General features: G+C 47.9%; 1 protein-coding gene across 5 annotated transcripts in view; it reads left to right on the top strand.

Moving 5' to 3' along the window:
• Window positions 1–26,811, top strand: part of ARHGEF11 (Rho guanine nucleotide exchange factor 11) — a 218,593-nt gene that overhangs the window by 188,086 nt on the left and 3,696 nt on the right. For 3 of the 5 annotated variants that reach the window (XM_029580824.1, XM_029580826.1, XM_029580823.1), the window contains 5 exons: window positions 986–1,219; window positions 1,524–1,964; window positions 3,638–3,733; window positions 14,209–14,477; window positions 17,463–17,634. In XM_029580824.1, the coding sequence (XP_029436684.1) occupies window positions 986–1,219; window positions 1,524–1,964; window positions 3,638–3,733; window positions 14,209–14,477; window positions 17,463–17,634 (1,212 nt within the window). The remainder of the gene's footprint in view (window positions 1–985; window positions 1,220–1,523; window positions 1,965–3,637; window positions 3,734–14,208; window positions 14,478–17,462; window positions 17,635–26,811) is intronic. The other 2 variants (XM_029580825.1, XM_029580827.1) reach the window with 2 other exon arrangements.

Here is a 26,811-nt window from a genome sequence, read left to right as displayed (position 1 = left end):
GCCGGTGCCGCTGACTCCAGCTGTCCTGCCGCGTTCCGCCCGGGCTGACAGCATTTTAAGCCCGGGCGGCGGAGGACCGGGGAGCAGCTGGGTCAGCGGGGAACCGCGAAGTATGGCGACACTTGTCTGCGAGCCAGATGCAGCCCTCAAAAGAGCCATATCTGGCTCGCGAGCCATGGGTTCCCGACCCCTGGTCTATGTGATACAACAGCAGGATACAGGATTCTGCAACCAAAAAAAGCACATCAGGGCAATCATTTGCCATCTCAATGGCATATCTTAGCTCTGTAAAGCAGCTACGTGGTAAACAGTCCACACTTTTACAAAACATTACTGTCCAGAGAGAATCGCACAATGACAATCAGTACTCAGAAACCTTATTAAGTTAATTAATCCCGCTTCCTGCAGTGAAAACAGGGTGCAGGAACTGACAAAGAAGAATATAATCTGACTGCAGCCCTCAGCTTGGGAGTCCCATCTTGTGTGGCTGTTTTGTTGTGCCTGTCCATGGAGAAAGTGAAATTGCTTACCTCTAACAGGTGTTCTCCATGGACAGCAGAGCAACTAACCCACGCCAGTCCCTTCCCTTCTCCCCGGAAAGTTGATGTGAGGGAGAGGTGCGCAGTAGCGCAAGCATGGGATCTTCTGTGCATTTTCAAAAGGGTCAGTTAAACTTTCTGAGTTTAACTTGGTGCCGTCTGACATCACCCATCTTGTGTGGCTGGCTCTTCTGCTGGCCTTGGAGAGCACCGGTTACGGGTAAGCAATTCCACCTTTCTTATAAACTGGCAATTTTTAAGCATTAGCCTAGCCACCATAAATTAATACTAATTAATGCCTGGGAGGAATGTGTGTTTCAGAGCCAGCACTGATATATGAGATGGACAGGAGGGCATTTTCCATCGAATCTTACTTCTCAGCAAGCAGGAGCCCCTCTGCTGCAGTGTACTGATGATGTTTTAAAAATTGTTCTTCTCTTCCACAGTGGATGATAATCCTGCACTGTTCCTAGACAAAGGGAAGCAACCGGTGCTGCTGGAGGAGCCGGAGGTCGAGGGCAGCAAAGAGGACGAGGCAGTCTCCACGCCAACCCAGCCCGAGGAGGAGGAGGAGGAGGAAGCAGCGACTCCCCTGGCGGAAGCGAAGGGGTTTGCCGGCCACCTGCCCTTCCAGCACCCGGTGTTCACGGAGAGATTAGCAGATTCTGCCCTGGAAGACGGTGAGGCTCTGAGCTGCTGGGCTACTTTCTGGCTTCCTCTCTTCTGCCTTATCCCTTCCCATTAGCCTCTGTTCAAGGAGCCACCATGCTCGACCGCTCTCCTTACACCTTACCTTCTGGTTCTCATCGGGGAACTAGTGCACAGCTTTTCTCTTACTCCTCATTTGACTCTCTCGAGGAAATATTCTCCTATCTTGCTCTTTACCTTCTGGTTCTCGTCAGAAAGCCAGGCTCTCTGATATTTTCCCAGGGATCTTGAGTCTCCGGCTCACCTCTTGTCATAATACTCCCTATTCTTTTCCAGTTGAGAACTTGCGGCATTTAATTCTGCAGAGTGTCCTACCCCACAGAGACTCTGGAACTGAGCGGGGTTGGGACCCTGCGGCCGAAGCAGATGAGGACCTCACGCCCACGCCGTCCGTGGCCGGCGGGGGAGCGCTGCACACGTGGGACTCGGCGAATGTCGCTAGGAGCACGGACTTGCACGCCTCGGAAGGCTGGCACCCGCCTGGTGCGAGGCGTGACAGCGCAGGACATTTGGGCGGCAGCAGTTCTGAGAGCTGCAGGACCGAGGACCCGAGATGCTGCCCGTCCTCCAGGAGCATGGCCCGCACAAGTCCGTGTTCAGGCGAGGGCCAGCAGGGGGAGAGCGAGCAGACCGTGGAGCCTCACCAGCTGGAAACACACGGGATCCAGGAGGAACATGGGCCCTGTGGGACGGGGAGCTTAAAAGTGGTCAGAAAAGGTAATGCAAATGTCGTCTTTCATGCAAAACTTGACTCTGTATATCTTTCAGAGCTTTGTATTTATTTAAGCCTTGTGTTTTTCAATATCCTGCAAAAGAAATGCAGAAAACAGAGTTTCCAAAGATATCGTAGCTTTATTTTTATGCTAATTTTATTGCTTTTTTTTTTGTCAGATGGGAAGTAGTAATTTTTTGAAACAGGTGAACTAACCTTCATGTAGAAGCCAGTTTTGGAAAATGAGGCCTGTTGGTTGCAAAACTGTACCTCTGTCTCTGTTCTGAATTCCCCGTTTTGTTTTGGGGATTTGTTTTATAATTTGAGATGGTAAATGTGTGCGTTTTGGGGGGTTTCCTTTGGGGTGGGTGACATGGAGGTTGCCCATATTTTTCTCTTGCCAAAATGTGGGGGAGGAAGGCCTGTGGATGAGCCAGCTTCTCAATACTTGGGGTTCATTCAAAATGCAAATCCCGACATGTTCTTCCCCGCCCCCCACTTCCTGACCCCTGGTCATTGCTGGTCTGTAATCCCAGACCTCGTGGTTCTGGTGCTTCAGAGCCCGCTCTGACTCTGAAATGGACTTCTGGGAGGAGGGATGGGTGCCTCCTGGAACAGGTGCCACACACTGAAGGCTTCATCTCCAAGGAGTTTTATATTACCTTGATGAGGGAAGGAAAGGAGAAAATGGGGTACAAATTCCTCGACACCCTCTTTTACTCACACGTGCTTACATACAAGGGAACTTTAAGGAGGGAGAAACTGAAAACAAATTAATTTGGGGGGGCCACATAGGGAGTTTCCTCCCTAGAGAGGGAAGAAGTTAGTGACTCGGGACTCATATTGAAAACCGAGCAGGTGATGGCACTCTGAAGGTCCTGTTACACTAGGAACTTGTTGATGATCAGAGCTGCTCGTTAGCTGGTTGGTTATTTTTGTCCAGTGAAACTTCCTCCAACTCTTGAGCTCTAGCTTAACTCTAAGCTGCTTCACCCCAGCCATCTGCCGTCTGTGAGCGACTGGGGGTTCTGCGGCTGGGGCACCATGGGACTTCAGCTAAGGATTCATTCATCCTCTGGCCTAGGGAAATTGTCTCTGCTGCTTCCATCAGGAGCAGATGCTGTCGGTACAATAAGTAGGGCTCGCTCCTTTCAGGCTGTGAGTACCAACCCCCTGCCCATGACGCTCCCAGGCCCTGTTGGCCTGGGAACTGAATTCAAGTCTTCTGGGCGATGCTGTCCCAGGGCGTCTCCTGTACAAGCTTATAATGAATTCTGCTATTCCTGCCTGAAATTTCTCTTCTGTAATGAAATGTTCTTTCTGGGTGTATCAATGGTTACTGGGCACTAACTTGACAGGGAATATTTTAAGACTCCCTCTGTGGTGCTGTTTGATTCAGGCAGATTTTCCTATCAATTCTGCTACATTTAAGCAGGTGAGAAACCCTTAGTTATCTTTTTAGCAGGTATAAAAAAACACAAATGAAAACAAAAGCTGGAGTGGCTTAAACTGCTCTGGAATAGGAGTCTTAAAGTACTCCCTTTTAACTAACAATAAGTGATTTCTATTTAATCTTTCTTCTTTTTTTTTTTTTGTTCTTAATATTTTTTCTTTTCTCCTCCCTCTCGCCTCTCCTTTTTTTTCTTCCTCCTTTCCTTTCTCTGGTGTTTCTGCACAGCAGAGGTGGTGGGCAGTAATGATGTCCTACTGTTGCCAGACAGCGGCCAATCAGAAACTGAGTTGCAGGAAGTTGGAGGCGGAACTAATTTAGATGGTAAAACAAAAAAAAACCCAACTTTAATTATTTTATGAGTTTGAGAGGCATTGCAAAGAGAGACTTCTTTTGGCTGGGACACACGTTTTATGTCTGGTTTGATCGGCCCAGGTTTGGAGGAATCGTCATTTAGTGGGGGTGAGCAAGGAGAAGAGCTCTGAGTAACTTAAATTTATTTTCTTCCTCGAGCTAAAATATAAAATAAAAATCATTCCTGCCGGTAAAAAAAACCCAACAAAAAACCATAGCATTTCAGCAAAAACCCTACTGTAGAGTTGGGGACCTTCATTTTCAGTTTTTATTTTATTTTTCTGGGGAATTTATCAGTCTTATCCTAACGAACATAAATGGGAGAAAAATCAGTGGGAAAAAATGTTTGTTGTGATGAGCACTGAAAAGTTCTGGAAGAAATAAAGACTGAAAGCAAAGGTTGGAAGATATTGTTACAGAATGCGACTTTGTCCTGTAATCCCCTGGAAGACACGAGCAGGTGAGCTCTTCAGTTGTTAGGATCTTTAGAAATAAAAGTTCATATCACTTGGAGCTTATATTAAGTGTTGGCTAGAATTCTCTTCGGCGGAAGCTCGCTGTAAAGAGCCTTTTCCTCACAAGGTTTGACTGTCCCTTCTTTTCTTAATCCTAGTGTGTCCTTTCCACTGAGGGAAGAGTGCTCCTTGTCTGCCATAATTGTGTGCAAATGCAACTCAAAGATGTGAATGCCATTGCTAAGGAGCTTCCCCTACCCCTTCCTGGCTTAGTTTTGCAGCAGTAAAGGCCATATTTTTCCCAAGAAAATAGATCCTGAAGAATGCGTTTCAATCTCACATAACCTCTGGAATCCCATGCAATTTAAGATATATTTTTGTTTTCTGTTTTAGCCCAGAAAGTATGTCTAGGTGAGCAAACATGCCCCTGCCAGCTAGGAGGCAGGGGCATGTTTGCCCCTGCCTCCTAGCTGGCTTTTCAGACTTTTCAGACTTTTCAGGGCAGCAGGGATCCCTAGGCTTTCAGCACATCACTTCTGAGGCACACCTGACCCAATTCAGACCCCACTGACAAGAAACTCAAGTCTAGTGACGAGCTACAGGGCCAGTCCACATTAAAGAACTTTTGTTAAAAAAAAAAAAAAAAAAAGTATTCAAAACATGGTTTTCATTTTCAAATTGCCCTCTTTGTCAGATTAATTTTGCCTTTAATCCCATAATCTGGCATCATCTTGTTTAAAACGAAATGGCAACATTTAGTTAAATTGGAGGCAGTTACTAGACCAATTCCTCTGTAATGCTGGGTAGTCAGACTTTCTAGTTGTGTTCCAAGGTGATGATTTGTATTGTGCTTATTTTATGGATAGGGTGGATATATTGGATAGAATAATGGATTGCATGGTGGGGTAATGACTGAGACTTGGGAATGTGAATCCCTTGACACTCTGTGACCTTGGGCAAGCCACTTTACCTCCCTGTATCTTTGGCCTATTCTCAGCACAGTCGCCGACCCTCTATAACCTTGAGCAAATCATGTTTTCTCTGAAGACAGTTCACTGTAGTCACACACATGGGTGATGTCATCCTGATGGCACCAATGCAGACACGTTTTCCAGAGGTTTTTTTGCATATCTCAAATCTGGACTTAAAACAAGCTCTGTTTGGGTACATCATAATGCAGTCGGTAAAGATCGGTTTCTGTACAAGCTTTAGTTATTCATTTTGAAGCTTGACATCAAGCCTCAATATAATTTTAACACAGCTGATGAAAGCCTGCTTTGAAACTCTTAACTCATGTGTTTGTTTTGGAATTTGAATATTGATGTGTTTTATATTTGTGCTGTCCATTGATTTGCTAAGTGATGTCTTGGTGATTTATTTTTTTTATTTTATTGCTATGTTGATTAGCCTTTTTTTTTTTAATTTATTATACGCTACCTTGAGCATCTGTGGAAAGTTGGTTAATTAAATCTATATAAATACATAAATGCGGGTTAAAGTACCTGTCCTGGAAGGAGAAATTACTACTTTGATTTCCTTTAGTGAAGGGTAGGTCAGTCCCAACGAGTGGGTTATGCACCTCTGCCAGCAGATGGAGACGTAGTAAAAGTTGACATCACGGCTATGTAGTCCAACTCCCAACATCAGCCTGCCAGTATTCTCTGGAAAAGCCAAACTCTGGACAAACTGATTATACTTGAACATTATTATCCACAGGCAAGCATTCATGTTTCTCAACCATTAGGAACACTGAACTCCGTCAAAGAAAGGAACATATCTAGCAAACTAAGGGCTAGAGAAATCACCAGTTGACAATGAAGAGCATAACTCACCCTAAGAAAAGCTAACCACAAATTCACCGGCAGCCAAGGGCGGGTCTGGGATTGATCTACTCTTCACTAAAGGAAAGGAATTATCAGGTAAGCAGTAATTTCTCCTTCCTTAGCGTTTGGGTAGGTCAGTCCCAATGAGTGGGATGTACCAAAGCTAATCTCGAAAAGGGTGAGAGGTTGCCAGCGGTCCATACAATAGCGCTCATGAAAAGGCAGCATCCTCCCTAGCCCTAACATCCAAGCAGTAATGCTTGGAGAAGGAGAGCAAAGATGAACATGTCACTGCTTGGCAAATTTCAACAGACGACAAATGAAGTTTTGCCCACAATACCGCCTGAACCCACATGGAATGCTGTCTAATCTGTCTTGGTAAGGCAACTTCCGCAGCCATCTAGACTGTCATAATGACTTCCTTTACCCAGCGGACAAGTCATTGCCCGCATCGCCGGAGCTCCACCATGGAGCACAAATAGTCGATCAGACTTCCAAACAACCTTAATCACCTCCTAACACTGCCATAAAGGACACGAAGACAAAGGAAAGGAACACACAAAAGGAAGTACCCATATTAATTTCTGTCCCAGTCCAAGGCAGGTAGAGGAAAAGACTGATTCAAATGAAACTCCGAAACCACTTTAGGCAAAAAAGAGGGCATCATCCGAAGTTGAACCACACCTGGAGTCATATGGAGAAGGCTCATGGCAGGAAAGAGCCTGCAGCTCAGGGACCTGTCATGCCAATTTAGATTACTACCAGAAAACCTGTCTTCAAAGTAAGCAGCTGCAAGGAAAGAGTACGCAGCAATAGAAAAGTTGAACCCACCAAAAACTCGAGGATCAAGTTAAGGTCCCACATAGGCACCGGAAGTCTCAACTGGGAGTGAAAAGGTTTAACTCCCTGCAAGAAACGGGACATGTCCGAATGGGAAGATAAAGGTCCTCCAATAACTCTTCCCCCTATAAGAAGCCAGGGCTGCGACTTGACCTTCAAGGTGCTAGGGACCAAACCCTTAAGCAGACCATCCTGTAAAAATTCCAAAATCAAAGGAATATCCACCTTGAGCAGTTAAGTACCTTGCTCAGACCTCCAGACCATCCAAGGTCTAACCTAGGCTAGAGAAGTAGAAAATTTCTGGGCCCAAAGAAAAGAGGAAATTACAGCAGGCTGAAAAATCTGCTTCAACAACCGAGCCCTATCAATGGTCAAACGTAAGACAGAATCAACCCGGATCCTCTTGCAGAATGAACCCCTGACGTAAAGGTCCAACTGAGACTGTAGCCCAAGGGGATTGTCCACCAGAAGTCTCTGGAGATCGGTGTACCCACGGCCTTTGAACCCAATCTGGAACCAGTAAAAGGATGGTGTTGGTTTGACTTGTAAACTACCTGGACCAGATTGCCTATTAGAGGCCAGGGGGAAATGCATATAGCAGGGTGCTGCATGGCCACTCCTGAAAAAGAGCATCGATGCCCATTGCTTTTGGGTCCCACCTGTGACAGAAGAAGTGTGGAACCTTTGTGTAGTTGAAGCTCGCCAACAGGCCTAGATCCGATAGGCCCCAGCGGTTCACCAGAAGCAAAGAGGCCACCAGCTCCCTTTCTCCTAGGTCCAAGTTTCTCCTGGTGAGGAAATCGGCTCTGAAGTTGTTCTTTCTGGCTATGAGAAGCCAGATATGCTTTGGAAAAGTTGCTCTACTGCTCGGCAAATCGCCAGCATGTCAACCAAATCACTTATGCTTCCCATTTGCTGATGTTCCACTGCCGCTCTTCTGCATTTTAGCATCCTTGCAACACCAACTCCTGATAGTGAGCCCTCCCAGTCCTGGAGATTCTCATCTGTAATGAGTACCAACCAATCCAACATTGACAGGGAAATTACTTTCCTAAGATGACCCACCTGTAACCACCAGACCAACTGGGATTTCACCTCTGACGGGAGGAACAGCCTCCCCACATAGATCTTTGACTGCGGACTCCAACAGGAGATCAATGGGCGCTGAAGAGAGCACATATGTGCCCACTCCCAGGGAACCACTTCTAATGGGGCAGCTATCAACCCCCGGATCTGTAGATAAGACCCACGGTTGGACAAACAGGGTTCCTCAGGAATCAATGATCTAGTATCATTGTGTGGAACCGAGACTGCGACAGGAATACTCTGCCCTGTCTTATATCAAACCGAACCTTGAGATGTCCCAGGGTCTGAGATGGCTGCAAATCACTCTAGGCCAGATTCACCCCAAGCCTAGTTCCTGTAGCAAGAAACCATCCTGCAAGAAGTGTGAAGACTCTCTTCTGCGGTTTTGGTTTGAATCAACCAGTCATCCAGAAAGGGGTGAACTAGAATGCCCTTCTTGTGGAGAGCCACTGCTACCACCACCATGACCTAGGAAAAATGGTCCTGGGCGCCACGATTAGCCCAAAAGGCAAGGTCTGAAACTGGTAAGAACAATCCAAAACAGCAAAACAGTCTGCTGAAGTTCCCGACGGATTGGAAATATACATCCAGTATAAGCCAAAATGACCCTTCTTTCTTGGGCATGACCAAATAAATGGAATAGGCCATATTATATCTCTGTGATTTGGAAACAGGAATCACTGCTTTCAGGTTCAACCTCTGTTGTAATGTCATTTCCACTTCTACCCTCTGCTGAGAGGAGTTAGATAAAGAGACCATGAAGGCATCCAGAGGAATGTGGAAAAAATTCTAGAACACACCAGTTTCAAAGAGCTTCAAGAACACATTGATCAGATTTATTCTGGACCCACCTGTGGTAAAAACGGGATAGAAACAACCTATCTCCTGAACCAACAGGTGAGCCTGCCAACCTTCATTGGCAGACCAAGGGGCAAAAAACCTTTTACCTGAGTTCAGCCTTCCCTGTCTGAGAGCAGAAACGGGTTCCAGCTATGGGGGAGAGATGGTTAAAGCCTTCACCGACAAGTCTCTCATGGAAACGGGTCCTGGCTACAAGGGGGGGGGGGGAGAGAGCTAAAGCTCTTTTGGCTTGCAACTGCTATTGGAATTTCTGGTCCACAATAGTCAAGTCTATTGGACTGAGGGCACTCTACTGAGGGAGGGACCGCACGGTATCACCTCAGGAAGCAAGTGGTGCAATATAGATGTCTCATCTTTCTATTATCTCCTTTCAATTCCTTCTCTTCTCTTTATTTTTTATTTTTTACTCACAGGCAATCCCCCAAAGGGGGAAAAAAACTGAGTCCCACCACTGAATACATAGGCTAAGTTAGGCGGAGTAGCTGAACTGCAAACTATTTTTTGTTTTGTTTTAACTGTGTATCTGCTGATGTAATCCACTGAGAATTATAGATTAGCGTAATATACATTTATTAAATAAACTACAACATTTGTTCTCCGCTCCGATTATATTGGGGGGGGGGGGGAGGGAATTGGATTTAGATGTCAGACAACATTAGGCCCTGACTTTTACAGTCTGAGATATGGATATGCCGACATTAGGGAAAAAGCACAGGACTGCTTCTACAGCCAAGTCCAAAGCAAAGCATGTTCAAGCAGAATTGTCTGAATTATCAGGAAGGCTGCTCACCCTGTAAAAATGCTGCTAGCAGGAATTTTGCTATGGGTTTGACAGTTGCTTGGTTTTGATTGTAAATATTACTACCCTTAACAGAAGGCATGGAGGTTACCAGCACAGAGCGGCAATTACTACCATAAGATACTTGCTGGGCAGACTGCATGAACCTTTTGGTCTTTTTCTTCCTTCGTTTCTATGTTCTTTCTCATAAGAAAGAATTTGTATTTGTTTTAATGTTGCAAACATAGAATATTTAATTGCTTCAAAAGCACTCGACCTGCATCTCAAAATCTAGAATAATTCTGAGCTCTATTCGACAGGGGGATACCTCTGCTCATTCTTATTCCCCAGACTCCCAATAACCTGGAGTTCTCTGCAGATTCTCGGTTCATGGGTAGCAGTGTTGGTTCTGGTGCGTTGGATGAGGATGCACATAATGCATCTGGTAAATCAACAACTCGGGACAAATGCATCTGGTGCCAGGATCCCTCAGGATAGTGGTTGGATTGTGGAAACTTGGTGGTTGGAGAAAATCTTAGGCCCCCAGCATGAGTGACAAAGGTGACAGTCACCATTTTGATGTTAAAAAAAAAAAAAAATGTGAGAGATTAGAGTAGGTCAGAAGAATTGAGGAGCTCCCTGAGGTGTTAGGTTCCTTCATGGGCCGTCGAGCCGGGTGAGCGGGAAGTTAGTGATCCCTGTGCTGCTTTAGCCTGCACTATCCAGGGTCAGGAAAGCTAGGGGTCCTGGTACCCTTTCTCTGAAGGCTCTTTCCCCGAGGACCCAGTTGACAGCCACTATCAGGAAAGTATTTCTTTTTTCTTGGGTTGTATCTTTAAAAATAAAAACTTTTTTTTTTTTTTTTTGTGAGCGGAGAAACAGGCCGCTGTGATCCCATTTTGGTGAGATTTCTTGTCACATCTCAAGCCTCTGCGTTTTACAATTGTTTCTGTGGCAGGAGGCAGATCGTGCCGCATGTTTCCCCTCTCTGATGGTACAGACGGAGCATGCAAAAGTCTGCAGGGCCTGCTGCAGCACTCGATCGTGGCTTAACTCTGCTGTGTAGATTGTGCCACAAGAGGGAGGGAGGGGCTGGAAATTTGGCAGACTCTGTTGTGATATCTTAAGGTTACTAATGCCTTTTGGCAGTCGGATCATCTTTCTGTCTTGTTCGATGGCACAAAGAAAGGAACCAAGGCCTCTAAAGTCACTATAGCGCATTGGTTAAAGGAGACTATATTTTCAGCCTATTTTTGTAAAGGTTGATCTGTCCCATTGGGATTGCAGGCACATTCAACTAGACCGCAGGCAGCCTCCTGGGCGGAATGTCAGTTGGTTTTGCCACAGGAGATTTGTGGCCACTTGGTCGTCTTTGCACAATTTCGCTTGGCATTATCGCCTAGATGTATGAGCACCAGAGGAGGCAACCTTTGGTGAGAGTGTTCTGAGAGTGGGGCTTTTGGGATCCTGCCCAGTATAGGGGAGTTTGGTATATCCCACTTGTCTGGACTGATCTGGGGTAGGAACAGGAAAGGGAAATTAATTCTTACCTGCTAATTTTCTTTCCTTTAGTACCACAGATCAGTCCAGAGACCCATCCCCTTGATTTCCGAAAGACTGTCGTATTGTGACTTAGCTTGGAGGGGAGGACTCCAGTTAAGGGTCCTCCAACCTATTTTTATCTGTTCGCCCTATGAGGGAGATTATTTGAGTTTATTGTTGGCTCTACATTGGCTTGGGTACAGGTCAATACCAAGGGACTGCAGGTGGTAGTGTCTGAGGTTTTAGTTCTCTGCCTCCATCTGCTGGTAGGGATACAAAACCCACTTGTCTGGACTGATCCTGTGGTACCACAGGAATAAAAATTACCAGGTAAGAACAAATTTTCCTTTTTCCTCATCAGTGTCTACATATTCTTCCCCTTCATCTCTGAGTCTTACAATGCCACTTTGCACTTCTATTACTAACATATCTATTTTTAAAAAAGTCTTCTCCCATTTTACTGTTTTGATATTTTTTCTTCCATTTGAATTTTTGCATTCCTGACTACTTTCCCAGCTTCTCATACCTGTTCTAGATATTGTCGGCCATCTTCCTCTTTCGGTGATCTCTCATAGCTTCTGATCACTGACCTTTTTCTCTCTTACATTTTCAGCAGCTGCTTTAGAAAACCCCAGTGGCCTCTTGCCTAAATCTTTTATCACAATACAACAGGGGTACATTCAACCTCAGCCTTTCATCGGTGGCACTCACAGCATGGATATTGAAAGCATGACAGTGCAAGCCATGCCCTTTCCTTTAAAGGAAGTGATTCTTGCAGCAAGACTACCTTCCATTAGATGCTCCTATAGTTTTAAATGGAAAAGATTTTCCATTTGGTAGACATCTCAGGAGGAGGATCCATTCAGTTGCTCAGTTTCAGCCCTTCTATGATATCTTCTTAATCACCCTGGATTGGGAGTGAAGATTAATTCCATCAGAATGCACTTGGAGTGCTATCTTGTATATCATCCACTCTGGAATGTCTTTGAATTTATCCATATTTGATAGTGGCAAAAATCTTTCAAGATCTTTACCATCTTTATCTGCCTATAAGAAACCTACCTACTCAGTGGGATCTGAATGTAATGCTTCAATTCATGGTTCCTCCTTCTAAACCCTTAGCAGCTGTGGATCTCCAATTTATTTTGTGGACAGTCTTGTTTTTGATAGCAGTGACCTCAGCACAGAGTAAGTGATGCCTGCACCCTATACAGACATTTCCAAGAATAGTGGAGTAGTGATAACTCCTCCAAAGATTTTTATCTAAGGTGGTTTCTCAACTTCACTTGAATCAGTCCATAGTTTTACCAAAACATCCTTCTGACGGTGAACAAGGCTTTATATATTGGACTGCAGAAGAGCTTTAGATTCTACTTATAAAAGGACTGAACCTTACAGGAAAACTCAACGGCTTGTCTTTTACAGCTCAAACAACCAAGGATGGCCAGTTACGGAACAGATCCTCTCTGCCTGGATCTCAGACTGCATTTTGTATTGCTGTGCTAAATCTGAACTGCAGCTTCACAGCAAGGCAAAAGCTCATCAAGTATGGACAATTTCAGCTTCCCTAATGCATCTTCACGCTGCTTCAATTGAGAAAATCTGCAAAGCAGCTTGGTGATCCTCTGTCCACAAATGTGTTACAATAAACTTTCAATTGAAAAAGAAAAATAGTCTAAGCAGGCATTCCACAGGGATAGCTCCTTTAGCTAGACATTTCTTATTTAACTGGAAGCTTCAGCTCTGCCTCATGGTCGAATTCAGTCCTGCTTGTTCATGGAGACGTGTTCAGTCACACAATCCCACCCTCCTCCCCCCTAGAGTTGAAACTTAGCTTGTGCAGGGAAAGAGGAGAATTGTGTGGTGGCTGTGCGGGAATACCTGTGCTCGCTCGGAAAGATGTCCAGGTCTTTCTGAGCCCCGAGAGCACGTTCTGCATTGGCACCATCCCGTGACATCACCCACTTGTGTGGCTGAATTGTCCTGCTGTCTACGGAGAACACCTATGAAAGGTAAGCAACTTTGCTTTATCCAGCTGCCCATAACCGGGGCTGCTCAAATCCTTATCCTTGAGCGCTGTGAATAGGATGGATTTTCAAGATAAATAATATGGAAATGTAACTGATGACTATTTACTTTGGATATCCTAAAAACCTGACACTTTTGTGGGACCAGAGCTACTTGCCTGAGGAATAGGTAATTATGGAAAATGTTCCTAGAAATTGCCAGGAAATCAGCCTGATACATGTAGACTAATTTCTTGCAGGTTTTCTATGTAATAGGGCCAGGGTCAATCAATGTTTGGGGGGGGGGGGTCCTGGTCTCTCTGCCCGGTTCAATTTCAAGGAAGAGAAACAGCCCAGCGCAGTACCTAGAGCACCTTATGTCTGAAGTGCGTTTATCCAAAAACCCATTATCCAGAAAAAATCACAGCCTGTATTCCATTATTTGGAAAAATTCCCATTATCAAAAATCCTTTTAACAGAGAACTTCCATTATCCCCAAAAAACTCTTCATAAAACAATTGTTCCTTCTCATGCCCCAAATCAGTCCAGGTGCATGGGTTTTTCATCCCTACCTGCAGATGGAGACAGAGAAGAAAAGCATTACTGGCCATGTGGTACTTAAGACAGCGTGCCACCTGCAGTCCCTCAGTATTTCTGTCTCCAGCAAATGGTAGATATCCCGAAAATCCTTGTTTTCAGAAAAAAAAACAACTTGATCCTGTTTCAGATCAGTGGTGCTGTACTGTAGTTTAAAAGCTTCCGAACAACCAATTAAAAACAATTTTTGGAATTACATTAAAAAGTTAACATTATAAGAAACCGCTAGTAAAACTGAAGCAAAGCATAAGAATTTCAGGACAGGACTGAGGTGCCTTTGCACTTCTCCATTTTGTTACTCCAGCTCAGCCCAAATGGGCCATAATCGGTCTCACCCTGTTATGTATGCTTCACACATGGGGAAAAAATAGTGGCTGGTTATGCTAAGGGGTTTTTTGGGGGGTTGATGGCTGGTAAATGTTTTTAACAGGTTTTTTGTCCTCCCTGCATGAAATAGGAAATTATTTTTATGTAGCGCTGCCGTCCTGTCCCACGGAGTCCTTCCCAGATGAGCTGGCGTTGCCAGCGAACTATGAGGAGCGGGCAGCAAGTCTCCCCTGCCCCAACACCCACCAGCAGCAAAATCCAGAGGATCCTCCGTATCTGTGCAAAACAGCCGACTGTAGCTCCCTGGCAGACACCCCGGTGTCCAGCGTGGTCATCCAGGATGTAGATATGATCTTCAGGACGATAGAACAACTTACGCAAAAGCTCAACAGATTAAAGGTGAGCCGGGAGAGTGCCTCCCTGCCACTCAAGTGATATACCAGTGGCTAAATAGCTCTGAGAGACGCAGCATTTCTTGACTAGCTTCCGGGGAGCTACCCTGCCTTCATCAGGTCAGAACACAAAAAGGAAGTTAAGGCAAAAGCCATTACTTGATGATCTATGTGAATCACTACTACTGCTTTTTATCACACAGTGCTAGACAGATGCATGAGAGAGTCCCTCATGGAGCTTAATAGTCTAGTCAAGAAACATACATGACACAGTCGATGGGAAGGGTATTTATGGTCGAGAACTCTGAAAAGGCACCATTTTTAGACCGGATTTGAAGATGGCCAGTGAAAGGAGCAGGATGCACCACTTCAGGAAGTCTGTTCTAAGTATACAGCACAGCAAGGAGTCAGGAGATAGCGATTAAGAAAGCTACAGATAAGAGCGACTTGCCCAACAAATGGAATTCATGAGGGGAAAGGAGTGGGAGAGAGAAGATGGATAAGGAGGTGCAACAGAGTGAATGCATTTGTAGACGAGCAAGAGAAACTTGAACTATATGTGAAAGTGAACAGGGAGCCAATATACGGCTCGATCCAGTAAGGCCGCGGTAAAAACAGTGAGGTAGTGTCAGGCGCACCCTTCCTCCCCGCACGCACAGTTCTCTTCACTAACTCCCCGATACTCTCCTCTAATCGCATGCAAATGCATGCCGCGGCTGTGAAGCGTTAGGGAAGGGTTATGCCCGCGCAACCCATTTTACTGTATAGGCGCTGTAACAGCGCCTATACAGTAACCTGGGTGCGCTGGTACCTGTCATTTCAAATGACATTTGAAATGACAGGCACCAGGAAGTGTAAAAAAGTTTAAAAAGTGTAAAAAACAAAAAACCTGTGTGTTATATAAAAAAATAAAACAATTTTAAATACCTGTCGGAGGGCCGTGGGTCCAGGCGGCCGGTGGGCGGCGGGCAGCCATCAGCGGCATCCGGTAGTCCCTTCTCCCTTCCTCCCTCCCTCCCCTGCCTGGATGAGCGCCAAAATCGCACGGGCGGGTCGGCAGCGGGGGGGGGGGGGGGGGGCGGCAGCAGGATCCGGGAGCGGTGGGTAGGCAGCAGCGGGGTCCGGGGGGGGGCAGCGGCTGCGGGGGGGGGGGGGCGGCAGCGGGGGGGCGGCAGCAGGATCCGGGAGCGGTGGCTAGGCAGCAGCGGGGTCCGGGGGTGGCAGCGAGATCCGGGGAGCCAGCAGCGGCAGCATGTTCGATCGCGCAGGCAGGTAGGTGGCAAAGTAAAGATGGCCGCCAGCACGGGAAAATCGTGCAATTGGCCGCTGAAGACGTGACGTCACACCCCGTGACGCCAAACGTCGTGACGTCACGTCTTCAGCGGCCAATTGCACGATTTTCCCGTGCAGGCGGCCATCTTTACTTTGCCACCTACCTGCCTGCGCGATCGAACATGCTGCCGCTGCTGGCTCCCCGGATCTCGCTGCCACCCCCGGACCCCGCTGCTGCCTACCTGCCGCTCCCGGATCCTGCTGCCGCCCCCCCGCTGCCGCTGCCCCGGACCCCCCGGACCCCGCTGCTGCCTACCCGCTGCTCCCGGATCCTGCTGCCGCCCCCCCGCTGCCGCTGCCCCGGACCCCCCGGACCCCGCTGCTGCCTACCCGCCGCTCCCGGATCCTGCTGCCGCCCCCCCGCTGCCGCTGCCCCGGACCCCCCGGACCCCGCTGCTGCCTACCCGCCGCTCCCGGATCCTGCTGCCGCCCCCCCCCCCGCTGCCGACCCGCCCGTGCGATTTTGGCGCTCATCCAGGCAGGGGAGGGAGGGAGGAAGGGAGAAGGGACTACCGGATGCCGCTGATGGCTGCCCGCCGCCCACCGGCCGCCTGGACCCACGGGCCCTCCGACAGGTATTTAAAATTGTTTTATTTTTTTATATAACACACAGGTTTTTTGTTTTTTACACTTTTTACACTTACCATAGCAGGCCCGAGCCTTGCTACTTTTTCGTTTGTTTTTTTTTGCCCTGGTCCCGTCCGGTCTCCTGCAGCCCCGTCCGGTCCGGACGGGGCTGCAGGAGACCGGACGGGACCAGGGCGGGTAAGCAATGTTTTTACCCTACACTACACTACACTAACTCCTACTAGGGGGAGGCGGTAAACTAGCAGGTTAAGGCCGCGGCAGAACAGCGGGTTACGGAGGAGATAATATCAGCGCCCGTTACAGTATCGCAGGGGAATAGCTAATTCCTTCATTATACAGCTTTTTCGTTCATTTACATGCCGGGTGCGGAAAGGGTTATGCGTCTGTTTTCAGAAGCGATACGGACGCGTGAAACTGGACACTGTATCGCCGAACTGCCTTGCGCGCCCGAATTGTGCGCTACGAGCACGTTACAGACGGGCAATCCTCGAGCGGACGATACTGGATCGAGCTGATAGTGACTTGAGGAGTTAGTCATAGCGATGCTGAAGGAAGGGAAGTCATGGAGCTGAATTTTGAACAGATTGTAGTGGAGAAAGAGCAATGTTCAGTAGCCTAAATAGGAGATTACAGTGGGTGGTGGGTGGTGTTAGTTAACCAAGTAATATGAAAGGGGACGCAGAAACAACAGAATGATGTCTGATAGTACATTGGGAAATCCATGTTTCACTCCAGTCCCCTTGTTTGTTTTTGAAATGTCTGATCATTCTAGTTTTGAATGTCTGACATTCTTGTATAGTTCTGAATTCTGTTGTTAGTATTCTGATCAGATCATCGCTTTGGACATTTTAAGCATGCTCTGTCAATGGCCACTTTTTCTTTTGCAGCCCTCCCTATCCACCATGCTTCACATCGTACTCCTGGCATAGCCTTCACCTGACCATTGTAACTTTTTTTTTTTTTTCTCCATGGGTAATCGGTGATTTCTTACATTCGCAGCTCCCCCAGCGAGTGATAGAACTCTTGAGATTTGCTGGTGATAAAACAGTCTTTCCTGTTTTTGCCTCCTCAGGAAGTGGAAGAAGCCCACCGAGAGTTATTAAAGTCTCTGGGGAGTGCCCAGTTGGGAAGGGATGAGGCCTTGCCAGAGACAGACAGAAGGAAAGATAGCCATCCTAGCCATGAAGGGACTCGTGCCTCTTTCTACCTAAACAGCATATACTCTATGTCAGCTTCAGAGGACGGTAAGCAGAGTTAGAACTGAGGGGGCAGTGCCATTTTCTAATAAAGGGTTAAAATGTTCATGAGATTAGTAGAACAAACCAATGGATTATGGAGGAGATTTTCTGAGAAACCATTTTTGGCTTTGATTTGGAGAAGAGATGGATTTCAGCAGAGAAGCGGGGAAAAAAGGAATGTAAACAGAGTTATATTGCAGATAATTAACTTTTCAAGGACTGTGAAATTTGTCCAACGTGGGTAGTCTCTGGGAGCAGGCATTCGTATTGAGGGCCCATTTTCCTAATATGCACCTATCCAGCTCTCCTGGGTGCGCGATGCAAAATGCTAATGAACTGCCACATTAAAAAGGACGCGCTGGAGAAACTGTGCATCCCTAGTGCATCCTTGGTATTGGGCGCCCAGGAGACATGGCTGTGTGCAGGTTGGGAACACGGACGCTCGACGCAAGCGTCTGTTTTACTCTGCGGCAGCTAATTGACCAGCACAGAATATGCACACGATATACATGGCCTAGAGCATGTATATTGTGCGCCCAGAAATTTGTGTTTCCCTGTACGTACCCGGCTCAGTCCAGACTCCTGGGTTTTGCTTCCCCTCCAGCAGATGGAGACAGAGAAGTTTTGACAGACTCTGCTCTATATCTTAAGGTGCCACCTACAGTCCATCAGTATTTCTCTATCTCCAGAAGATGGTGGAGGTGCAAAACCTACAGTCTGTACTTGTTACTTAGTGTAAAAAAAAAAAATGTAGACAAAGTAAGCAGGGAGTTTTTTTCTTTAACTTAAACTTAGGTCTTTAAAAAAAAAAAAAAAGGCAGAGAAGGATTTTCTTCAGCCTCCCAGGGGGTTGCCAGGTCCTGAGGTGCTTGAGGCAGCTGCGGCTAAGGGTGGAGGGCCCTATTGCCACTTTCAGCAGCGCTGGGTGTGATACCGGGGAGCCCACTTCACTCACCCCAGAAGGACCAGGACCCATAGAAGACTGCCGGGCAAGTTTAAAAAAAAACAAACCAAAAAAGCCAACAAAGTCTTTATTTTCGGTGCTCGGACTCTCCCTTCCCTCGCTGCCACTGCCGGTCTTTTCGCCGCCGTTTTCACTGCTCCAGGTCGTTTTTTCTTCCTTTAGCGATGCCGCAGAGAACAGCATGCCGGGCTTGCAGATCAGTGTGTGCGCGCCTTTCTCGAGGTGGCCTCTGCTCGTCTCCCCGGGGGGGGAGAAGGAACCGCCACAGCGGCCGGGGGCAATGTGCAGAGCGCTCGCAAAGCTCCCATGGGGGTTAGTAGACCACAGCCCCCTTCTCCTGATCCGTTCCCGCTGAGCGTGGGAATGGAAGCCATTTTAAGCTCTATCAGAGCAGCAAAGCGAGCCGCAGTGGGGGAGGGGATTCTCCTGCCTTCTTTATCCCCGCAACAAATGGCCTCCGGGGGGGGGGGGGGGGCAAACCAACGGGGCATGGCTCGCCTGCGACAAAGGAGAGCCCCGAGGGAGCTTCAAACTCCTCTTCTTCCTCCTCCTTCTCCTCGGAGTTTATTTTACTGCTTCATAAGGCCTTTAAGGCCAGGAAGTCTGTGAAAATGCAGGCTGGAGAGAAAACTTCTTTTGTGGTGCCAATTTCAAATTCACGAAAGCAGTCCAAACCTAGGGGGAGCACTGGGTCCTCAAAAGTGAAGCGCCCCTTAATGGTCCGTGGCGTCCCATAAAGACACAGATTCTTCCTTGCAGGTTTCTGACCCAGATGACCAGACCCTGCCATCCAAGCCTCCGCTAGGGGTGGACAGGGATGCAGATCAACAGCAGGATTCAGTCCACAACTCCCATATTGTTGAAGGAGACGACCCGAAGGTGGTCCGCCTTTTTAGAAAGGATGAGCTGGGTCCGCTTATCCCCGCGATTCTAGGGGAGTTAGGCATCGAAGTGCCGCCAGAGGAATTCTGGATGGGGGGCTATTGATCTGGTGGTGTTGGGCCTGCGAGGTCCGACCACTTCCTTTCCTTTTCATTTCTCGGTTACTGACTTGCTGTTCAGAGAATGGGACACCCCTGCCCTAGGGTTGAAGGTTAGTAAAGCAATGGATAAGCTATATCCTCTGCTGGAGGAAGCTTTAGATCTTCTTAGAGTTCCCAAGGTGGATGCAGCGGTGTCAGCAGTCACCAAAAAGACCACCATCCTGGTCACAGGAGCGACAGCCCTCAAGGATCTACAGGATTGAAAGTTGGAGCTTCAGCTCAAGAAAATATTAGAAGTCTCAGTGTAGTGGGAGTGCGAGCTGCCATGTGCAGCAGTTTTTCTTTGAGAGCTGGTCTTCGCTCGGTGCACCAACTGCAGGCCTACGCCTCTCTTTCAGAGGGGGAAGCTCTCCAGGCGGGGTGCCTGGAAGCTGCAGTTGCTTATAGTGTGGATGCTCTGTATGACCTGTTGCGGGTTTCGGCTGTCTCGGCACGCAGACTTCTGTGGTTACAGAACTGCCGGTCCAGTCCTTGGTGCCGGTCATAGGGGGCAAACTGTCTCTATTTTACGAGGAATGGGCCAAATTGACGTCGGACCAGTGGGTCCTTACCGTGATAAGACAAGATTACGCTTTAGATTTTGCATGTCGCCTTTGGGACCAGTTTCTGGTCTCCCCATGCACTTATGAGGAGAAACAAAAGGCAGTACAAGACCCATTGCGGTGCCTTCTCGAGCTCGGCGCCATTACGCCAGTTCCTCCTGCGGAACAGAGAAGAGGCCGCTATTCCATTTACTTCGTGGTACCCAAGAAAGAGGGGGCCTTTTGGCTCATTCTAGATTTAAAATGGGTCAACAGATGCCTTCTTGTGCCCCACTTCCGCATGGAGACTCTACGGTTCGTCATTGCCTCAGTGCGTAAGGGAGAGTTTCTGGCATCGCTGGATCTAACGGAGGCATATTTACACATTGGCGTCCGGACTGCCCACCAGAAGTTCCTAAGGTTCTGCATCCTGGGACATCATTTTCAATTTCGAGCTCTGCCTTTCGGGCTTGCCACTGTGCCCAGGACCTTTACCAAGATAATGGTTGTGGTAGCAGCACAACTCCAGAGGGAAGGATTCTTGGTGCATCCAAACCTGGACGACTGGCTGATTTGAGCGAAATCGGAGTTGCTTTGCCATTTGGCGGTCCACAGAGTGCTTCAGCTACTGAGATCGCTCGGTTGGGTGGTCAACCTTACCAAGAGTAGTCTGGTACCCTTGGAATTCCTGGGAGCCCTGTTCGACATGCAACAGGGGAGAGTTTTCCTTACCGTGGACAGCATTTGCAAGCTGCAGGGACAGGTTTGAGACTTATTGTCCAAGCATCCTCCCAGAGTATGGGATTACTTGCGGGTACTAGGATCAATGACTTCCACTCTGGAGTGCCATGGGCCTTTGCTCATGTGAGTCCTTCACAGTCAGCTTTGCTTTCACGATGGAACCCAGTCTCCAAGCAATTTCATCTGCCCCTTCCTTTTACTTATTCTGCAAGGTCCAGTCTTGATTGGTAGCTCCTCTCAGACAACTTAACCCATGGAGTTCACTTGGTAGTGCCCGAGTGGACAGTGGTTACCACGGATGCCAGCCTCTCCGGCTGGGGAGCGGTTTGTCGGGGGAAATCTGTGCAGGGGCGCAATGGTCCTAAGAAGAATCTCAGTGGTCGACCAATCGTCTGGAGACCAGAGCTGTGTGTTTAGCGTTACAAGCTTTCCTTCCACTCCTCCAGGGGAAGTCTGTAAGGGTATTGTCCGACAATGTGACCGCAGTGGCTTATATCAATCGCCAAGGAGGGTCCAAAAGCCAACCAATGGCGGTGGAAGCTCAACAGCTGATAAGCTGGGCGGAGCAGTATCTGGTCAGCATTGCGGCATCTCACGTAGCCAGCGTTGACAACGTTCAAGCAGACTCAGTCATCACCGTCTCAATCCCGGGGACTGGGAGTTGGCCGAGGCTTTTCAGCTCATATGCGACATGTGGGGCATACCCAGCATGGATCTGGCGACGTTCAGGAATACCAAAGCCCCGCGCTTCTTCAGTCGCCGCAGGGAGACAGGAGCGGAAGGGATAGATGCCCTGGTTATTCCCTGGCTGACAAACGTCCTGCTGTACGTGTTTCCGCCTTGGCCTCTGATCGGCAAAGTGCTCAGGCGAATAGAACTCCACCCAGCAGAGGTAATACTCGTAGCTCCAGAGTGGCCGAGGCATCCCTGGTTTGCGGATCTGGTCAATCTAGTGGTGGCAGGGCCCCTGCGGTTTCGGGATCTCCTGGACCTTCTGCATCAAGGGCCCGTCTATTTAGAAGAGGCCGATTGCTTTTGTCTAGCGGCATGGCTTTTGAGAGGCAGCATCTGAAGGGCAAAGGTTTTGAGATCTCGTAAAACATCCACATCCCTCGCTTATGTCCGGGTGTGGAAAGTCTTTGAATCTTGGTGCATAGAACGTGAGGTTGTACCTATGCGGGTGTTGGTGTCGGATATTTTGTGTTTCCTACAAGCCAGACTATCCAAGGGCTTATCATGTAGCTCCCTGAGAGTGCAGGTGGCAGCTCTCAGGGAGCTACACACGGAACAATACAGGGGGTAGCGTTAGCTGCGCATCCGGATGTGGCTCGTTTCCTTCGGGGTGCAAAGCACTTAAACGCCCCCCCAGTCAGACACCCTTGTCCTTTCTGGAGCCTAAACTTGGTTCTGACAGCTCTGTGTGCTGTGCCCTTTGAGCCTCTAAAAAGGGTGATTTTTCTGGTAGTTATCACATCTGCTCATAGGGTGTTGGAGCTTCAGGCGTTATCCTGCAGAGAACCTTTCTTTAGAATTTCTGATTCTGGAGTCTCCTTACGGACGGTTCCTTCCTTTCTTCCAAAGATAAGTTTCCTCCTGACATTTGAGTCAATCAGTGGAGCTCCTGTCCTTTCCAGATCTGGACCGGTCAGATCCCCTTTCTAAAGACTTAAAGAAGCTGGATGTTCGCAGGGCTTTGCTGCGTTATCTGGAGGTTACGAACGCTTTTCGTATGTCCGACCATATTTTTGTGCTGTGGAGTGGTCCAAAAAGAGACAATATGGCATCTAAGACTACGATAGCCCACTGGCTGAAAGAAGCTATATAAGTTCAGGGTATTTGCTGCATGGTAGACCCCTACCGGTTGGACTTCGTACCCATTCACAGGCAGCGTCTTGGGCGGAATGCCAACAAGTCTCGCCACAAGAGATTTGCAGGGTGCCTACATGGAAGTCTTTACACACTTTTGCGGGGCATTACAGACTGGATGTCCAGGCGCCGGGTTCTGGGGGATTTGGAGAAGGTGTGCTCCGAGTGGGCCTCTCCAGGTCCCTCCCCAGGTAAGAAAGCTCTGGTACATCCCAGGAGTTTGGACTGATCCGGATACGTACAGGGAAAGGAACATTGGTTCTTACCTGATAATTTTTGTACCTGTAGTACCACGATCAGTCCAGAGTCCCACCCGCTTTATACATGGAAGTAACGGAGAGTCCACTCGTTCAGCATTTATTTCTGGTCTGCAGATCAATTTTGTTCAGTGTTCAAAGGGTTCTGTTCCCATTTGGGATTAGTGAGCCAGTTCAAGTAATGTGTTAGTTGTATATAGTTGTTTGGGTTTTGAGCCATTCTGCTTTGATACTGAGTAATACTGACGGGACTGTAGGTGGCACCATAGGATATAGGGCACAGTCTGTCAAAACTCTGTCTCCATCTGCTGGAGGGGAGGCAAAACCCAGGACTCTGGACTGATCCATGGACTGATCCATACAGGAACGAAAAATAGCCGGTAAGAACCAATTTTCCTTTTTCAGGCAAGCCTTTTTAATTTTGCATGGTGCTGCTTTCTGTGGTTCCTACTACTTAGTATCACGATATGATACTAAGTAGGAAGAACCGCAGAAAGCACAATAAGCACTGTAAAGTTTAACGCTAGTCCCTGGCGCTTGTTAGGCGAGCAGGGTTTTTTTGCATAGCGTGGTAATAGCTAATAGTTTCTTCTTCAGCGTTCGGGCAGGTCAATGCCAACAAGTGGGTTATGCACCTCTACCAGCAGATGGAGATGGAGCAAATGGCAACACAGCTATATAGTCCCCTCCCAACATCAGCCCGCCAGTATTCTCTGTGTCCAACAGATGGTGACATTGATTTCCCTTTGGGGAATTGCCCGAGTAAAAAAAAATAAAATAAAATAAAAAAAAGAAGTTGGAAGGAGATATTGGAAAGATCAGATGTCTATGTAGAACCGCATGCCTCCTGAGGTGTGATACTGTGCGGTCCCTCCCTCGGTAGAGTACCTTTAGTCCGGTAGCCTTGACTGGCGTGGATCTAAATTCGAATTAGTGATGGCAGGCTGGGAGAGGCTCAACGGTGAAGGCTTTAGCCCTCTTCCCCCTGTAACCAGGACCCATTCCTGCTCTCAGCCAAGGAGGTCTGAGCTCAGGTAAAAAAATTTTACTTGAAAAAAAACCCAAAAATAAAACAGCAAAAGGAAGAAAGCAGGAGAAGGATCTGTTCCTTTGGTGTTCGGCTGTCCCGCTCACGTCTCTAGGGAGTGCTGTGAGGTGAGGAGATAGTACAGCACAGCAGGTTGAGCAGCTGTTAGGCTAGGCCCATTATGGCATGTGGAGGGCTGTGGGTAGTTTCGCATATTTTTTGTTGCAGGCCGTCCGTGTGCACCTGCATGTCTGTGTGTGCATCTGTTCTCGTCTGTGCGTCCAGTTTGAGCATTCTTCCTTCTGGACGCACATCTTGTGCCTCCAGCTTAGGTGTTAGTACTGGGCGTTCAATTTGGGCATCAGTTGGAAGAGCAGCCTAGGCATGTGTGCTTGGACACACATTTTTATACGTCCATTTTGGGTGTTGCTTATACGCACGGGTAATCCAGGCGTGAGCCATTATTGGTCTGCACGCTTATAACATGGTGCCTGTGGTGAAGAAACCTATTTGTGCTGCATGCCACATCAGGGCCATTCATTCGGAGTTTTCTTTAAGCCTGTGTCTTGCGCTGCCTGGATGCTCAGGAAGATTTACCACCACCTGATTTTGCCGGCGATGGTCCATCTCTTTGGTCTGAGGTTAGTGGGACCAAGGGAGACATGGCAGGGGTGTCCCCTCCCTTGATTGATCCATGGGTCGAGACCTCAGGGGGCACTAGCTCTCAGGATGTCAGGTTCGTTCCTATGGAGCCTGGAATATAGACCCCATCATCCTTTTCCTGGGTAGAAATTTTCCAGGGATTGCAGACATTTCTACAGTGCTGGTCTTTGGAATCGGCAGTATTTACTAAGGTAGTTCCGTGCACTCCAAGTGCTCCTCTCCCTGTCTCCACGGTCATGTGCCGTGGTGCAGTGAGCTCGAATGCAGATGGATCTTGATTCTTATGATGGGGGTGGTTGTCCTGGTGAGGAAGGGGACATTCCCCCAGATTTGGAGCCTTATAGAACTATTCTCCATTTCTTTCACAGAGATGAGTCGCTGGGTTTGATCTCTGACCTTGAAGACATTCAGAGTGGCTGGGCCTGACTTCTTGGGGACGCAGAAGAAGAATCCTATTTTGATCACCCTGCACAAGGCTTCTTGTTTCTTTCCCATCCTGGATGCAATACAGGAGTTGATTGATCTGGAATGAGTGTGCCAGAGGTGTCCTTTAAAAGGGGACGCATCTTGGTGGGTTTATACTCCTTGGACCTGCAGGCCAGAGCGCAGTTGGGTTTTTCCTAGAATGGATGCCTTGGAACGTTCTGTCATGAAGCGTACCACCATCCCGCTAGAGGGAGGTGCAGCACTGAAGGATTCTCAGGATAGGAGGATTGAGGCTATCCTAAAGCAAGCCTTTGAGGCAGTGACAATGAACTTGCAAAATGCTTCTTGGTGCGCCTTGATAGCTCGGGCTACCTTGCGTCTTTGTCAAGAATTTGGTGGCTCTGGATCCAATCTTGGACCTAGGATAGAACCTGGGGCCACCTTCTTGGCTGATGCAGGCTATGACTTACTACCCACAGCCGCCAGAGGAGCTGCTTCAGTTATTGCGGCCAGGTGGCAGCTGTGGCTGTGCAACTGGTCTGCAGATATTATTTTAAAGTCCAATCTTACTAAGCTGCCCTTCAAAGGCTCGCTTTTGTTAGGCAGTGAATTGGAAAAATGGCAAGTAAATGGTGAGAGATCCGGGTCCCTTAATTGCCAGAGGACAAGAAACCTGTTGGCTAGTCATTTTCGGCCTTATGGGGAGGTTCTTCCCAGAGAACCCATCCCTTAAGCAGGTCTCAGTCCTTTTGCCCCTGAGTCCCTCGACCTTCCCAATGAAGGTTTGCGGGCTCACCTGGTGGTGCAGGAGATAGGTGGTTGCCTATCCCATTTTTATCACAGGTAGCTCTCAAAATGATTTGGGACAGGTATGCTCTAGCATTTCTTCGCATTCCTCTGGATGTCTTCATGGTCTCTCCATGTAACTCCCCTCAGAAGAGGGTAGACGTGGAAACGACATTACAGCGGTTGTTGAATCTGAAAGCTGTGATTCCCATTCCCAAATCGCAGTGAAATATGGGCCATTATTCCATTTATTTTGTCGTGCCCAAGAAGGAAGGTTAGTTTCAGCCCATACTGGATCTCAAGGGCATCAACTAACATCTTTGACTCTCACATTTCAGGATGGAAACTGTGCGCTCTGTCATAATGACTGTTCAAGCAGGGGAGTACGTCGCACATTTGGATCTGACAGAAGTATATCTACATATTACTATCGGTTCCTCCGATTTGCTATCCTGGATTGTCATTACCAGTTTCAGGCCTTGTCTTTCGGACTAGCCACGGCACTCAGAACTTTTTCCAAGGTCATGGTGGTAGTAGCGGCAGCCGTTCACAAGGAGGGCATTCTAGTTCACCCTTATCATCTGGACAACTGGCTGATTCAAGCCAAGACAGTGGAAGAGAGTCTTCGTGCTTCCAGCAGGTTGGTTTCCTTGCTGCAGGAACTAGGCTGGTTGGTGAATCTGGCCAACAGCAATTTGTAGCCGTCTTAGGTTTTATTTGATACAAGGCAGGGCAGACTATTTCTGCTGGAGTCTCGAATCCACACTTTGGTGCTGTGTGTTCGATCCCTGCAGAACTCTGTTCATCCAACCATGTGGTCTTATCTACAAGTCCTGGGGTTGATGGCTGCCATTTTAGAAGTGGTTCCTTGGGTAAGGGCACAAATGTG

The sequence above is a fragment of the Rhinatrema bivittatum genome, chromosome 16 (genome assembly GCF_901001135.1).
Source record: "Rhinatrema bivittatum chromosome 16, aRhiBiv1.1, whole genome shotgun sequence".
NCBI classification, from domain to species: domain Eukaryota; kingdom Metazoa; phylum Chordata; class Amphibia; order Gymnophiona; family Rhinatrematidae; genus Rhinatrema; species Rhinatrema bivittatum.
Note: the sequence above shows the minus strand (reverse complement) of the source record. Positions and strands in the feature narration are given on the sequence as shown.